General features: G+C 31.7%; 1 protein-coding gene across 1 annotated transcript; it reads right to left on the minus strand.

Annotated features, from left to right (window-relative positions):
• Positions 1-2,619: 2,619 nt before the first annotated feature.
• Positions 2,620-4,744, minus strand: LOC147400091 (1-aminocyclopropane-1-carboxylate oxidase homolog 4-like). Its single transcript, XM_086445704.1, has 2 exons — positions 3,860-4,744; positions 2,620-3,133 (listed from the first exon to the last, which is right to left on the minus strand). Exons 1-2 carry the CDS (start codon positions 4,631-4,633, stop codon positions 2,855-2,857), a joined length of 1,053 nt encoding a protein of 350 aa, XP_086301830.1. The 5' UTR covers positions 4,634-4,744; the 3' UTR covers positions 2,620-2,854.
• Positions 4,745-18,130: the final 13,386 nt, after the last annotated feature.

An 18,130-nucleotide genomic window follows, 5' to 3' on the forward strand; every position in this document is an offset into this window, starting at 1 on the left:
ATTTTAAACAATTTTCTAAACCTTTCCATGCCAATACAGCTGCTTTCAATGAAATTATAAAGTTTTTTATTTTCTTCATACTTAACCAGGGTTAGATTCGGAGCATAGATAAAAACATGCTCATGAGAAGAAAATAGAAATATATATATATAATGTATTTATAACATCGGTTTGAGTAAAAACTGTTGTTATAAAACGTTCTAGAGTTCGCATGAAGAATTGTGAAAATAACGAGTTTTGTAAAAATCGACGTTATAATTTTTTAAGTAGACCCTATAATGTCGGTTTTTCATAAAACTGATGTTATAAATCTTTATAAAATTTTCATGCAACTTTCCATGAAAATTAAACCTTGATAACGTCGTTTTACTTGAAAACTGACGTTAAATACTAAAACATAAACGCCTCCCATTCCGCTCAGTGTAGTATTGTATTTGACCCTAATCTTATTGATAGCCCTACTATCCACATCACCAAGATCCATCCATTTTAGGTGTTAGCAATGCCGGAACAGCACAAGGACTTAGACTTGCATGAATGTACCTCCTCTCCAAAAGTTCACTAACTTGTCGTTGCAATTCTTTGCGTTCCTTAGACACCATTCTATACGAAACCTTGTATATTTCTCATTGGAGCTAATCCGAAACGTAAATCATGTGGAAATACATCTGAAAATCCATCCATAAGATCTCTAACATCTTCAGAAAATGTAGGAACAAGAACCTCTTCATAAACCACCAAAGTGAATATAGGAGTAGATCCATCATGTTCTTTGAGGAAAAGTTTCAGAGTAAGAAAACCAGCAGATTTTGATTTGTTATCAACCTTTTCTTTCATTTCCATGGGAAGAATGGTGAACCTATGATCTTCCTTACAAAAAGTGTAAGTGTTCTTTTTTCCATCATGGATTGTTTTCCTATCATATTGCCAGGGTTTTATACGAAGAATGCGTCAAGCCTCAGTCAGAACCACATCACACAATACCTCAGCAAAATACTTTCTTCCGGATAGAAAAAAAGACCATGCATTACTTTGTTACTTTTACTTCATTGTCCTTCTTGAACCAAGAGAGCTTGTAAGGTTGAGGATGATCTTTGCTCTTCAACTGCAACTTGTTGACTACTCAAGGGAAACCACATCCTTACAACTTCCACCATCTATTGTCATATCGCAAACCCTACCACCAATATTGCGAGTGGTATAAAATATATTTGTTCTCAACCAATCTTCATCATTCTCATGTTTAGAAATAAGAAGTCTTATTCATCATTAGTGACATACCTTCTTATTTTTCATAATCACCACCAAGTTCTTCATTTATCAGTTTATCATAAATCGGAAATGATTTCTCACACACGGTTTCAACAGTCTCTTCCAGTAATAGGGTTTTACTACCGCCTCCCATGGCCTTCCTACAGTCAGAAGAGCGATGTCCCCTGTCTCCACACTTGAAACACTTAAAACCAGTACTTTGCACTGATTTTCCAGCACCAACATGACTGAAACTTGGTGCAATTGAAGTCCCAACCACAGGATTAGAGGCACTGGAACGCTGATGTTCTCCATGAGGAACATTACTTTTTTTTTTTTTTTTTGTAGTGGGAGTATAACCAGCTCTTACATAAGTTCGAAATAAAGAATTAGAACTAGAAGAGGCTTTTTGTTGTTGTTTTTCCTCTACTAGAGTTCGATCATATGCTTTGGAAACTGACCAAAATTGTATGCAGACTGAGGAAAAATCATGAATGTTAACTTTCAAGCCACTAACGTACCTTGCAATCATTTGTGTTTTCACTTTGGGCATGTTTAATTACTGGGGAAATATTTACCTGGCAAATGATATATTTGTAAATCATTTTCCATTGTTTGAGCATATCATGTTCGAGCAAATCACATGGAAATCTCTTTGTACTCTTTCATTAAATTGGGTAGTGTAGAATTTTTGGTTTTGAAATTTTTTTTTTTAAAGTCTAGCCTTACTAACCTGGCTAGATTTCAAATCTTACAAGGGTCGTTGAACTCACCTTGTGGCATCCAAAAACTTGATCCAATGCCACAGAGATGTAGAGGACAAAATTTTATGAACTTTAAAAAAAAATAAAAAATTAAAGGTTATCTTTCATCTTTAAATTTTAATTTTAAATTTAGGGTTCAATAGGATATGAGTTTTACCATGAAATCTAGAGGGCTAGGGTGTTGGATTGCCAAAACAAGGGCATTTATGAGATCCTAGCATATCATTTTCATAGGGGGAGGGGTGAGAAAAGATTTGCCGCCCTATGGGATAAGCAATTTGTATTTGTTTTGCATTCAAATACTATTAAACCACGACAAATTATATTAGGTTGAGTTTGTTGTGCAATCAAACACCCCCTTTCATTCAAATCAATTCGAGCCACTAATTGATAGAATTCTTTGTCGTAATTCTCCACACTTCCAATTTGGTTAAGGTTATGTAAAGTTTTGTACATGGTTTGAATGTAATTGAAAGGTAGGAAGTGATCTTCCAGTTTTTTTTTTTTTTCATCTTGTTCTCTGATACCAAAATGCTGAGATCAGATCTGAAATTTCTCAGATTTGGTTGAAACTTTTAGAAATTTCAAAAGTTAGCAAAAGATAGATAGAAACTCTACTGATTTCATTTCATTCAAATTTACAAACTGCCTTACAACTGATTACAATAACCTATTTATAGCAAAACATAAGATAAGCAAACTCAATAATGCCCTTTTAACTGACTTACAGAAAACTCTAACTCACAAACTAAAATGAAAAGTCCATACTACCCTTGTTACTAACTAATTAAAAAAAGTAAAATAGTTGCAACTGATTACCTTGCGAATAGGATTGATTATCATATTGCCTCTTTCTTGACATCTTGCAATTTAAATAAGTTCACAAATTTTTCTTCACCAGCGTATTTGCTTATTGCTTCTTTGTAAATTGGCATGGTAAAATTTTGATACAGCGCTGGTTTTGTTGGCGACACTAACTCTGGCAAAGGTCCATAGTAATCTGTGTCTCCAATATTTTGACCCATATTGAAGAAAAGAGAAATTGATATTTTTGGATCCCGAGAACTATTTGCTACCACCCGATGCACTACACTCTTATACTCACCATTCGATAAAATCTGTCAAATAATAAATATAAAAAAAAATTAACTTTATGAATTAATCTTAAAAGAAAAATATTTTAATTAATTCACCTAATATGAAAGGGAGAAATTATGAGCATTAATTTCTCGGATTGTGGCTTTCATTTCATGGCATGTATTGAGGTGTGGGTTTTGAATTTTAGAAAGAACATAAATCATACAAAATATACATGTAAGACGTGGGTATTATAGATTTTTGTGAAAAATTATGAATCATTGAAACAAAAAAAATAATCAATGAAGTTCAATAGAACTTATAAATTTGAAGAATCTCAAATTCCAAAGGGTAATCAAACCTTCAACTCTCAGTAGCAACTTTATGTGACAAACTTTGAGTGCAGTTTTCAATTTTTCCAAATTTTCCACCATAAAAGTGACAGATTTAGTATTTAGCTAGGAGGATTCTTTTTCAGCTTTTTTTTTTTTTTTTAGTTGAGGGGAGGACGGATGAAGAAGAATTTTTTTTTTTTTTAATTATTTCAATAAGAATGCTAAAATAATTGAGGATGATGAGTAATCTTCATATAATTCAAAAGGAATAATGATGAAAACAATTATTCCGATAAAAACAATATATGGCTCTGTGCCCTGCTACCTCAGCGCGTGCATTCTCACAACTCAATTCAAAGTTTAAAAAAAAAAAAAAAAAGACTAATTCACCTGGAGCCCAATTTCTTTGGGTGTGGTGTTTGGTTAATTTACCTCAAGAACGTCACCCCCATTAACTGTGATGGCACCATTGATAGGATGGTGGTCTACCCAATCTCCATGATACTTCACCTGCAGCCCAATGTCATTGCTCGCACTCTTCACCAACAACGTCAGTAAGAGTTTGTCTGTGTGTGTCTGAACCCCTAGAAACATATCAGGCTGGGGACAATAAGGGTAACAATGGCCCGACATTGTCCTTGAGGATAAACACGAAAGTTCCTTCAATCTCCCTGATCTCACACCCAGTCCTTCACACAACAACTCCATTAGACTCTCACCTAATCTCAACATTTGCTTGTCCCACTCCACCAACTCTTTCCTGCACATCATGGGAACACTTTCCAATTCTAATTCACTTATATACAGCCTCAAAGTATCCTTCCAGATGGCTGCCTTAGAATTATACGGATTAGAATTGCTCAAGAATAAGACTTTTCCATCTATCACAGATTGCTTCTTCACCTCTATGGGTTGCTCATGGAATGAGCGGACGGCCTTGATCGTTTCCTCAATTACTTGTACTGGGATGCCGTGGTTGATTACTTGGAAGATTCCCCACGTGCGGCATGCTTCTTTTATTTCATCAACGATTTGTGATCGTCGATTTGATGAATTCAAACCCGATAAATCGATGATGGGGGTTCTTAAGTTAGATGATGCAGCTGATGGTTTGAGATCAACTAGACCTTCGACTCCCATCTTTGATTCCTCAAATTTCTTGACTTCCTTCATCCGATCGTAATCCATCTCTCCTACAACTGCCATTTTTCTTTCTATAAGTGTAGAAATTCTTAATTCAATAGATCTCTATAAGTGTAGATGGTGATTCTTTGATCTGTATGAACTTAAATAATGGTTTGAGATCTTTCTTTATTTTTATTTTTTGTTGGGGTAGGTGACCCGTCCTTATTTAACAAAATTTGAAGATTCTTTCGCAAGAAAAAAAAAAAAAAAAGTGGGAGACTAAATGAAACACCAAAGTCCAAATAAATGTAAAAGGGGAAATGACTGTTAAGGCCATGTTTGTGAATATACGGAACAATCGAGGAACTTTTCCAAACATCCGTCATAATTATTGGCCAGTCATGGATAGTCAAAAATTTAAATCCGATTTTGATATCCGAAATTTTTGGATAGTTCGAATTTGTAAAATTTTTTGGATGATACCCAAAAAAAAATTTTCGAATAAATTTTGGATACGAATTCAAATGTTGATACATTCAAATCATTAATATCCGATCCGATATCAATGCATATTTTATTTAAAATTTATATTATATATAAATAAAATTAGAAGACAATTTTTTTATATTATATATATATATAAAAAGTGTTTGACAATTTTTTTATTTTTTATATTATATATAAATAAAAGTCATCATTATAAAAAGATTTTTTATATTATATAAATAAAAGGTGTTAATCAACTTTTTCTTTCTTATATTATATATAAATAAAAGTCATCATGATTTGTGTGTAGGTCCCTCTCGCTCTCTCTCTTTCTCGAGTTCCAATAAAGAGAGATCTTTGAGGACATGATAACCCGAAGCTCACAGTCCGACAAGAACTTCGATCAAATATATCCTTTAAAAAGTATAAATAAATTCTTTTAATAAAAAAATTAATAATTAAATAAATAAAATTAATAATTAAAACCTAAAATAATATGATCCATATTCTTGGTTAAACCCTAAAACCGATTTTTTATTATTAAAAAATGATTTTAAAAATTCTTAATCTAACTAATAACCCAATTTAAAAGAATTTTGAAGGATTGAAATTTATTTATTTTTTGCCAAATTATCCCTTTATCCTTTCTCTAATTCAATTTCAATCTCTTTATCAACTAAAAATTAGGGGGGAAAAGATTTAAAATTCCCTAAAAATCATTTTGGAACTACTAAGGGGACTTACTCTTAGATCAATGGTTGGGATTTAAATTCAATTTATCATAATACCCTAGTCAACTTGGACTCTACGAAGTTGTTTTTATCTTGAAGCCTCACAAAACAAAAACATCTATAGGACTCTAATCCATGAATTTAAAATAAAATAAAAAATAAAAAATAAAAAAACCATAAGAAAAGACGATTGACACAAAAATTTTAACAAAAAGATGTCTGAAAATTCCTATAGAACCTCCCTTAAGTTATCAAATAAATAAAGAGTCTCCATCAAGAAATCTCTTCACCAAACTGAAAAACAAAAGGAATCCTAAAATTTGTAAACCTAAAAATTCTAGATAAAAAAACATAAGCAAACAATCGGTTAATAAAATTTCCTAAGACATAGTTTACTAATCCCTAGAAGATTTCCATTGATCTCTAGGAAATCTGCATTTTTTTTTTCTTAACATTAGAGGGGAAAATGTAGGGAAAACGCTAGAATCACCACGGATTGAGGCTCTCCATCGACATGATCGTTGAGACGATAAGGATTCCCAAGAGAAATGTATCCTTAGGAAAAAGTGTTTTAATTCCTAAAAGAGTGGAACTAATCTTGGGAAAATCTGTGTTTTTTTTTCTCAAATTCAAACGGTCATGTCGATTGAGAGTTTTAAATGTGGGTTGAGAGTAGAAAAGTCCGAAAATGAGATTTGTTAGTCAGCATTTCTTCTTTGATCTTGGATTTCTCGGCCTCCACACACCCCCACCCACACCATGGGCTGAAGTCAACATGAGCAATAGGATTCAAGGAAAAACACAAATTTACTACAGTTCAATTTTTTAGGGATTAAATAAATACAAAATGGATTATCACATAATCGATCTTAAAAGAGATCATTGAGCTCACATGGATTATCACATTGTCAATTGAGATATCTCAAGCTTTTAGTTGATCTTTCCATGCATTTTAGTAAAAAAAAACTGAAAAATCGAAAACGGGTGGGTTTTACCATTGTTGACAATACATAAAAAGTGGTGAACTTGATATAAAAAAAAAAATGGTGAGTTCGATAATAAATAAAAAAGCAATTGATTCTATAATAAATAAAAAGTGCTGAACTCGAGAATAAATAAAAAAGCAATGAATTCGTCTAATATGAGGGATTATTAAAAATTAAAAAGTTTACTAAATGTCCTATCAAATTACTGCTCAAAATTTAGAGACTATTTAGAAACAAATCCCACTACCAAGGTCTTTTACGTAATTTTCCCTTAATTTTAGCGTGCCTAGTAGTTATTGAGTCCACGCACTGTCAAATAATGCAACAAACTCCAACAACTCATACACTAACCAATCATGCAACAAATCAGGTGGGATGCAAAGTCATTGTAATTTAGGGTATGTTTGATTGGATGGAAAGTCACTTTCCATGGAATTTGAAATCCATGGAAAATTAGTTGTGGAAAATAGGTAGGGTTGGAAAATCAAATTTCATTGTTTGATTTTACTTGGATAAAATCATGGGAAAATATGAAAAAAAAAAAAAAAAAAAAAGAGGAGAAGGAGGAAGAAGATGAGAGGAGGAGGAGAGGAAGAAGAAGATGACGAGGAAGAGGGAGGGAGGGAGGAGGATGTGGTGACGGTGGCGACGACGACGGAGGCAAGTGAGGAAGATGGGGGGAGAACGTGGTGGTGGTGGTGGCGGAAGAGGTGAGGGATGGAGAAGAAGGAGAAGAAAAAAGAGAGAGAGAGAGAGAAGGTGATCGGAGACGGAGTCGACGGCGAGGGCGATGGTAACGATGGCGAGGTTAGTGTAATGGTGGTGGTGGTAGGGAAGAATTGAGGATGGAAAATATTTGTGAATTTCATTTTGCCACCCATATGAGTGGGAAAATGAATTTCGATTTTTATATGCAATCAAACACTTGAAAAATGTCATTTTCCATGGAAATTAATTTTTCACTCTATTTTCCATGTGCAATCAAACATACCCTTAGTGTAAAAAGAGAGAAAGAGAGTAGGGCACACATCAAAGTGCAATAAATAAAGAGTCAAACTAGAGTAACATTAAAATTGACATCGATTGTCACATTGTTGACGTGGAGGTGCACACATAGCCATATATGCTTTTCACTTATATCTAGATTAACAGCATCTATGATTCCGTATATACATTAACGTAAGTAATGTGAGAATCGATGTCAATTTTACTGTTACTTTAGTATTTTTCATAAATAAACTTTAGGAATAAGCATTTGAGGGTATTATGATAAAAATGATTTTTTTTTAAAGGGCATTTTGGATATAAATTTCCCAAGTGTATTTATTGGACTTTAAACGTGTGCTCTTAGACACACTTTAACAAAATAATTAATGGAGATCTCTACATGCTCGATTAGTTTTTGTTATTTTACAAAAGCAAATGCCGTCCACATATTAATGGTTGGTGTACCTACGCACTAATTCACTCCACATATTCTACTTTTTGTCTTTTTTTTTTAGCAAGAGTCGTGAAAATCTGATTACCTCACGTGACATACACACTCGACTACCTAACATACTGAAAATGGATGATTATCGAATTTTAAAATTTAAAATTAAAATTTAATGATAAAAGTTAATTAATATATATTTTTTAAGTTTTTAAATTTTTTTAAATTTTAATTTTAAATTTTTGATATTATATTATATTTTTAAATGTCACAAATTGATGAGATTAGAATCCACTCTAATGGATGTTAAGTAGCAAATTAATCATATATATTTAAATTTTATGACAGGCATCCTTACCCTAAAGTTTGCTGAGTATCAAATTTGATAAAGTAAGATTTTGTGAGTAACATATACACCAACAGAATTTTTTAAATAAAAATGAACTGGATATGTCTGTCTTATGTTTCACATGACTTATAGTTTGATTTAATTTTTGAAACCAAAATAATGAATAGAGATGGTCACATGTTCTATTAGTTTTTGTCGTTTTACAAAAGCAAAGGCGGTCCATATATTAATGTCGGTGTACCTATGCACTCAATCCACTAACTGACATGTTGAAAATGGATTTAAAATTAAAATTAAATTATTTTAAGAACTTGGAATTGACATTTAGTGTAAAAAAAAAAAAAATGACTTCTATTGCCACCCAACTTTTACTGTAAAATATTTTACATATCCAAATAACTTGGTCAAATTTCTGATCCAATTTAGTATATTTTTCAGTTAACTCAACAAAGTTGGATTGGTAAGTTGGTGACATCAAGCTTGGGGGCAAGTCATTGCAAAATGTAATAGTGATGATAGCAATGTATAAAACTTGGTTTCTTGAGTCAACTTTGCTGGATTTGACCCTAACTTGGTCAAATTTGAGGGAACCAAATTCTCCAGTCAATTTAACTAAGTAAACTATGACACAAAATCAAACGATTAAGATTTTATGTGTAAATGCAAAATCAAACAATTTAGATTTTATGTGTATCTTAATTATAGACACCCTATTTTTGTCTAGGCTAAGTCCGAAAACACCAAAAGTCTTTCAAGAATGGACTTAACCCAAGACAATTTTCAAGATGGTTCAAAATCTCATTTTTAAGCAATCACAAGGTCTGAAGGCCATTTTTCAAAAGAATTGATTTAAGCCTAGTCGTACCTCACTCTTGGCCAAGGTTAATATTTATTTGACTAAAGGTAACCCTTGGTCGAGAGTAATTTTTTCTTGGTCCAAGGGTGACCCACAGCCATGCATAATTTTTATTAATGCCTTAGTTCACCCAAGGCCAACTCTGTTACAAAACTCATCTAATTAGGACTAATTATCTTTAAACTCATTCCTTAATGACTTTTCCCCCAAGAAAATCCATCTCTTTTACTCTTTTAACCTTCCTTCAATTGTTCAATAATCTTACTAAACTTCTAACCCCATCAAAAATGATTTACAAAAAATGGACGGTCCACAATTTTTCAACTTGTAAACATGGGGCTAGAAGTTTTGGAATGGGCTGATTTTTGGTTTGGATGATCTCCTCACCGTAGAGATCATCCTCACCAAAAATCAGCCCATTCCAAAACCTCTAACCCATGTTTTGAAAAATGTTTTGTGTTTGTTGCTGAACGGGACCCAGTGGTATACCAACTACTTGCCATGTCTTTAATCATTAACTTTACTCAACACATAAACTAAGTTGCGACTCCTTAATATGTAATCCAATAAATGCCATGTAAACCACAATTGGAGGATAATATGAATTAAGAATGATGATACATTGACTCCCCTCTAAAAAAACTCCCTATTTGATTGTGCATATAACCATAGATTTTTTTTTTTCTTCGGACAAACAATTGCAGATATTAATTGGGATGTTCAGTTGTATATCTTGAAGAAAAAAATCAATGGTTCTAACACATCCACATGGGAAGAGTTTGGGGGGAGTTTGTCAGGAACAAGGATTCATGACCGTCAATTCCCCACGTGCGGCATACTTCTTTTATTTCATCAACGATTTGTGACCGTCGATTTGATGAAGTCAAATCCGATAGATCGATGCTCTTAAGTTAGATGATGCAGCTGATGTTTTGAGAGATCAATAGTGTTTTAGGGTAGTTGAGGAAAGATTTCAAGAATGGAGGTAATGCCAGAGTCAACTAGACCTTTGATTCCCATCTTTGACTCCTCAAATTTCTTGACTTCCTTCATCCGATCATAATCCATCTCTCCTACAACTGCCATTTTTCTTCTTATTATTCTTAGTGTGTCCCGATAAATTCTTGATTCAATAGATCTCTATAACGGTAGATGGTGATTCTTTGATCTGTTTAAACTCAAATAATGCTTTGAGATCTTTCTTGTTGGTAGGTGACCCAGACCTTTATTTAACAAAATCTGGAGATTCTTTCCCAAGAGAAAAAAAAAATCTCTTCTTTGTAAAAACAAGTGGGTGAATAGATGAAACACTAAAGTCCAAATAAATGTAAAAGGGAAAATCAAATTAAAGACCGTGTACTGATTTTCTCCAGCGCAACCACTCCCTCATCAATCATGTAACGAATCACGTGGGATGGGAAGTCATTAATTATAACCACGGGAGTAATAGTTTGAGATCTTTATTTATTTTTATTTTTTAACTTTTATTGGTAGGTGACCCGTCCTTATTTAAGGAAATCTCGAGATTCTTTCTAAAAAAACAAAAAAAATCTCTTACTAGTAAAACAAGTTGGAGAATAAATGAAACACTAAAGTCCAAATAAATATCAAAGGGAAAATGACTGTTAAGGCCATGTTTGTGAATATATGGACCAATTGAAGGACTTTTCCAAACATCCATAATAATTCTTGATATAAAATAATTAAAATACCCCTTCACAGTTAACACAAAAATTATTAATCAACTCATAAATATTAATAAATTAACTGTTTTTACATCTCCAATGTTGTTAATCTAGGAAAAACATTTACCTCACTAATTTAATATGATTTCAAATCTTACTAAGGGTTACTTGAGATCAAATGGATTACCTCATTGGGAATCCAACACCATGGCCATCTAGATTTCATGAAAAAAATCTAAATACAAATAAAAAAATTTCAAAAACCAATTTTTTTTGGGTTTCCAAGGTTTTGAAATGGATGGCTATCAAATATCCACGAACTTCCAAATTTAAAATTAAAATTTAACTGTGAAAATATATTTTTTCAAAGTTCTTAGAATTCTGTACTCTACATCCTTGTAGCATGGAATTATGTTTTTTTTTATGTCAAAAGCTGAGTTCAACAACACTGAGTAAGATTTGAAATCTTACTAAACTATTAAGATTAGCATTTCTCTTATTTGAACATGATTGTAACCTTCTAGTCCATAGATTCCGTACAAACCCATTATAACCTTTAAAATTATAAATAAAATTTTTTAATAAAAAAATTAATAATTAAGTAAATAAAAATAATAATTAAAACCTAAAATAATATGCTCGATATTCTTATTTGAACTCCAAAATCGATTTTTTATTATTAAAAAATGATTTTAAAAAAATCTTAATCTAATTAACCCAATTTAAAAGAATTTTAAAGGGCTGGAAAAAACTTTTTGGCCAAATTATCCCTTTACCCTTTCTTTATTTCAATTTCAATCTCCTAATCAACTAAAAATTTGGAGAAAAAAGATTTAAAATTCCCCAAAAATCATTTTGGAACCACTAAGGGGCCTTACGATTTAAATTCAATTTATCCTAATACCCTTGTCAACTTGCTGGAGTAACATTAAAATTGACATCAATTGTCACATTGCTGATGTGGAGGTGCACACGTAACCATATATGCTTTTCAATTATCTAGATTAAAAGCATCTATGGTTCTATACATACATCTACGTCAGCAATGTGAGAATTGATGTCAATTTTAATGTTACTTTAATATTTTCATAAATAAACCTTGGGAATAAGCATTTGAGGGTATTATGGTAAAAATGATTTTTTTAAAGAGCATTTTGGATACAAATTTCACGAGTGTATTTATTGCAGTTTAATCGTTGGGCTCTTAGACACACTTTAACAAATCCTTGAGAGATTTTACTGGCAGACGTATCTTTTGCAATTTTATTACAAAGACACACTTTAACAAGTCGTATTTTTTTGAACAAATAGGGATCCATGTCATAAAATTTAAATGTATCTATTTTTTACAAGAGTTATGATAATTTGACCATCTCGCTTGGCATATTCAATTGGCTATGTGACATGTTGAAAATGAATGGTTATCGAATTCAAATTTAAAATCAAAATTTAATGATGAAAATAAATTTTTTTTTTTTTTTAAAGTCATTAGATTTTCAATCTTTTAATCATATCATGTTTTTGGACGCTATAAATTAATGAGGATAGAATCTACTCGTTAAATAACAAATTAACTACCTACAATTAAATTTTACGACAATCCTTGGGGGTATTTTGTTTTTCAGTGTAATTCTCACTGGATTGATGTGATAGTATAAATGTTTTTATCGATATACGAGTAAAAAGCATCTATGGTTATGTGACCACCTCTACGTCAGAAATGTGAGAATCACTGAAAATTCCTGTGTCACCCAGCATTACTCTTAAATTTTATGACGTGCCTCCCTCCTCGAAGGATTGCTGAGTAAGAAACTTGATAAAATGAGGTTTTGTGTGTTTGTTGGATTTCTCAACGTTTCACATGACTGAGAATGTGATTTGATTTTTCGAAAGAAAAATAATGAAGGGAGATGGTGACATGTTGTTTTAGTTTTTATCGTTTTAAAAAAAGCAAAGGCCGTCCACGTGTTAATGATGTAACTGGCACTAATTCACTCCACATATTTTATTTATTTTTTCCTTTTTTAAGAGTCATGATGGAGAAATATTGTGGGGGCGACATTTCTGACTGTTTCCACGTCACATATTAATGTTAGTGTGGCCGGTGGTAATTGATACGCACAATCAAATAATGCAACCAACCCAATCATGCGACAAATCACGTCGGATGCTGATGCAGGTGGATCTTAATACATAACCTATAAAAATTTGGACAGAACTTTAAAAAGGAGATTCATATGATTGGAATGAGCGTAACTTACAAAAACGTTTCAATATTGTTTATATTTCGAAAATAAGAGTTAAAGTTGGATTTTCTATTTATAAAATTTTTGACACTGGTAATTTTAATTTGATGATAATTCTGAAATTTTGACTGTAGACACCTCAATTTGAACGGGCCACTTCTCGAAAGGGTCCAAAAATGTTGATTCTCCAAATAAATGGGCCAACGGACCTTAAGGGCCCAAGTCATTGAAAAGTGACATTTTGACCAAACCGAGGCCCCTAAGACCTCTCAATGGTTTAAGAGGCCTACCAAAAGGACTCGACCAACCTTATGCTTTCCCAATATTCACCGCTCCGCTTCCAAAAATTAAAAATGCCAAATTTTCGATAAATTTCACCAATAGGCCTAAAAAGCCTGATTCGCCAACACGTGGCATTTTTTATCAAACTAATGATTGCAAAAATCTAAAAAAATTAAAAAATTAAAAATGTGAGACTTAGGATGCCTACCCCTCCTCTACTACCACTGCTCCGCCTCCGAATCCGCAAAAAATCATAGGTCCACCTAAGGCCCATGAGCCCTCAACACTTTCCTAAATCGATTTCTCATCTTACCCTTAATCTAAAATCAATCCCACATCATCTAAAATCTAAAACCAACCTATACCCTCAAAATCCATTCTAAAATAACCCTCAACCAAACCCTAAAACCCAAAACCATTTCTAAAACCCAAGCCCAACACTACAAAGCCCACAAATCATTAACCATATCCAATTCATTATCCAACCCACAACCCTAACCCATAAACCACTACCCGCATCAACCAATCACCATCTTGATAATCAAAGATGACACATGTCATCACCCCATCTCACCTCCCTCACCCAACTACCTACCCCATTAGTTTGAGATCTTTATTTATTTTTATTTTTTAACTTTTATTGGTAGGTGACCCGTCCTTATTTAAGGAAATCTCGAGATTCTTTCGAAAAAAACAAAAAAAATCTCTTACTAGTAAAACAAGTTGGAGAATAAATGAAACACTAAAGTCCAAACAAATGCCAAAGGGAAAATGACTGTTAAGGTCATGTTTGTGAATATATGGACATTGAAGGACTTTTCCAAACATCCATAATAATTCTTGATATAAAATAACTAAAATACCCCTTCACAGTTAACATGAAAATTATTAATTAACTCATAAATATTAATAAATTAACTGTTTTTACATCTCCAATGTTGTTAATCTAGGAAAAACATTTACCTCACTAATTTAATATGATTTCAAATCTTACTAAGGGTTACTTGAGATCAAATGGATCACATCATTGGGAATCAAACACCATGGCCATCTAGATTTCATGAAAAAAACCTAAATTCAAATAAAAAATTTCAAAAACCAATTTTTTTTGGGTTTCCAAGGTTTTGAAATGGATGGCTATCAAATATCCACGAACTTCCAAATTTAAAATTAAAATTTAACTGTGAAAATATATTTTTTCAAAGTTCTTAGAATTCTGTACTCTACATCCTTGTAGCATGGAATTATGTTTTTTTTATGTGAAAAGCTGAGTTCAACAACACTGAGTAAGATTTGAAATCTTACTAAACTAGATTAGCATTTCTCTTATTTGAACATGATTGTAACCTTCTAGTCCGTAGATTCCGTACAAACCCATTATAACCTTTAAAAATTATAAATAAAAATTTTTAATAAAAAAATTAATAATTAAGTAAATAAAAATAATAATTAAAACCTAAAATAATATGCTCGATATTCTTAGTTGAACTCCAAAACCGATTTTTTATTATTAAAAAATGATTTTAAAAAAATCTTAATCTAATTAACCCAATTTAAAAGAACTTTAAAGGGCTGGAAAAAACTTTTTGGCCAAATTATCCCTTTACCCTTTCTTTATTTCAATTTCAATCTCCTAATCAACTAAAAATTAGGAGAAAAAAGATTTAAAATTCCCCAAAAATCATTTTGGAACCACTAAGGGGACTTACGATTTAAATTCAATTTATCCTAATACCCTTGTCAACTTGCTGGAGTAACATTAAAATTGACATCAATTGTCACATTGCTGATGTGGAGGTGCACACATAACCATATATGCTTTTCAATTATCTAGATTAAAAGCATCTATGGTTCTGTATATACATCTACGTCAGCAATGTGAGAATTGATGTCAATTTTAATGTTACTTTAATATTTTTCATAAATAAAGCTTGGGAATAAGCATTTGAGGGTATTATGGTAAAAATGATTTTTTAAAGAGCATTTTGGATACAAATTTCACGAGTGTATTTATTGCAGTTTAATCGTTGGGTCTTAGACACACTTTAACAAATCCTTGAGAGATTTTACTGGTAGACGTATCTTTTGCAATTTTATTACAAAGACACTTTAACAAGTCATATTTTTTTGAACAAATAGGGATCCATGTCATAAAATTTAAATGTATCTATTTTTTACAAGAGTCATGATAATTTGACCATCTCACTTGGCATATTCAATCGGCTATGTGACATGTTGAAAATGAATGGCTATCGAACTCAAATTTAAAATCAAAATTTAATGATGAAAATTATTTTTTTTTTTTTTAAGTTATTAGATTTTCAATCTTTTAATCATATCATGTTTTTGGACGCTATAAATTAATGAGGATAGAATCTACTCGTTAAATAACAAATTAACTACCTACAATTAAATTTTACGACAATCCTTGGGGTATTTTGTTTTTCAGTGTAATTCTCACTGCATTGATGTGATATTATAAATGTTTTATCGATATACGAGTAAAAAGCATCTATGGTTATGTGACCACCTCTACATCAAAAATGTGAGAATCACTGTAAATTCCTGTGTCACCCAGCATTACTCTTAAATTTTATGACGTGCCTCCCTACTCGAAGGATTGTTGAGTAAGAAACTTGATAAAATGAGGTTTTGTGTGTTTGTTGGATTTCTCAACGTTTCACATGACTGAGAATGTGATTTGATTTTTCGAAAGAAAAATAATGAAGGGAGATGGTGACATGTTGTTTTAGTTTTTATCGTTTTAAAAAAAGCAAAGGCCGTCCACGTGTTAATGATGTAACTGGCACTAATTCACTCCACATATTTTATTTATTTTTTGTTTTTTTAAGAGTCATGATGGAGAAATATTGTGGGGGCGACATTTCTGACTGTTTCCACGTCACATATTAATGTTAGTGTGGCCGGTGGTAATTGATACGCACAATCAAATAATGCAACCAACCCAATCATGCGACAAATCACGTCGGATGCTGATGCAGGTGGATCTTAATACATAACCTATAAAAATTTGGACAGAACTTTAAAAAGGAGATTCATACGATTGGAATGAACATAACTTACAAAAACGTTCCAATATTGTTTATGCCTCGAAAATAAGAGTTAAAGTTGGATTTTCTATTTATAAAACTTTTGACACTGATAATTTTAATTTGATGATAATTCTGAAATTTTGACAAAAGATAGTTTTAACGTGTTTAGAATCCTTAATCTAATTGGAAAATAAATAAGACTTTATTATTTTTAAATTTATTATAAATAATATTTATTATTTATAATAAGTATGCAATTAGAATAGAACTAGATTTTGTTTGTTCTTTCTTCTTTTATAAATACCATTGTAACTCCATTTGGGGAGAGAATAAAATAAAATAAAAATAAGCACTTTCTTCTTCTTTAATTATTTTAGTCTTATTCTTCAATTACCCATAATTGTTTGGATTTGATGTGTTGTAAAAAGTGGAATTGACATTTGATGTTATAGAAAAACAGTTTCTACTGGCACCCCAACTTTTGCTGTAAAATATTTTACATAGCCAAATAACTTGGTCAAATTTCTTATCCAACTTAATACATTTTTCAGTTAACTCAACAAAGTTGGATTGGTAAGTTGGTGACATTGATTTTGGGTATGGGTGCACATGGTCCGGATTGGTTCCAAAATTGGAACTGAACCAAACATGATCGATTCTACAAATTTGAAACCGAACCAATCCAAACCAACTTTAATTCTAATTGGTTCGGATAAGATCTCGATTATCATACTTATTATTTTCAATAGTAAAATTAAAATAGTTAAAATTTAAAACTAAGCAAAATAAATATTAAGCAAAGCATTAGGCATAATACATAACACGTAACACGTATAAACAAAACATCAACATACTTATTATGTCAACATAAATAAAACATCACGCATAACACAAAAATAACAAGCCCTTATTTCGATCTTACATCGGTCTACCTATGTACCAAAAATTATTGTAATTTATTTAAAAAAATGAAAATTCCATGGATATTTCAAGTGGGAAAGCGATCAATAGAGAAATTCTTATAATTCAAAGACCAGTAATTAATGAAAAGGAGAAAAAATAAATATTAGAATCATATTTAAATATGAGTTTGACACAAAACACTCATAAAATGAAAGAGAAAGGAAGTTAAAATTCACTAGGAGAAAATCGTTCTTTTTTTAATACAAAATATATACATTATAATAGATATCTTGGATTGATTCGATTCTCGGATTGGTTCGGTTTTATTATACACCTAATCTGGAATCGAACCAAATCAATCAGAATTTTTTTATAATCCGCACCCGAACCAAGCCATGCTCAATCCGAACCAATCCAATCCAAAAGGCTTCGGATTGGTTCAGTTATTGGATTTACCCAATCCAGTATGCACCCCAAATTTTGGGGATAAGTCATTGCAAAATGCAATCATGATGATAGCAATGTATAGAACTTGATTTCTTGAGTTAACTTTGTTGGATTTGACAGTA

This window comes from Akebia trifoliata, chromosome 6, assembly GCF_017979445.1.
Source record: "Akebia trifoliata isolate Shusen 1 chromosome 6, ASM1797944v1, whole genome shotgun sequence".
NCBI lineage: Eukaryota > Viridiplantae > Streptophyta > Magnoliopsida > Ranunculales > Lardizabalaceae > Akebia > Akebia trifoliata.

Bases quoted from the DNA above. Each gene is read 5' to 3' on its own strand.
- LOC147400091 (XM_086445704.1), bottom strand. From the start codon at position 4,633: ATGGCAGTTGTAGGAGAGATGGATTACGATCGGATGAAGGAAGTCAAG. The intron at 3,134-3,859 runs GTAAATTAACCA...ATTATTTGACAG, and splicing joins ATGGGGGTGACGTTCTTGAG to ATTTTATCGAATGGTGAGTA.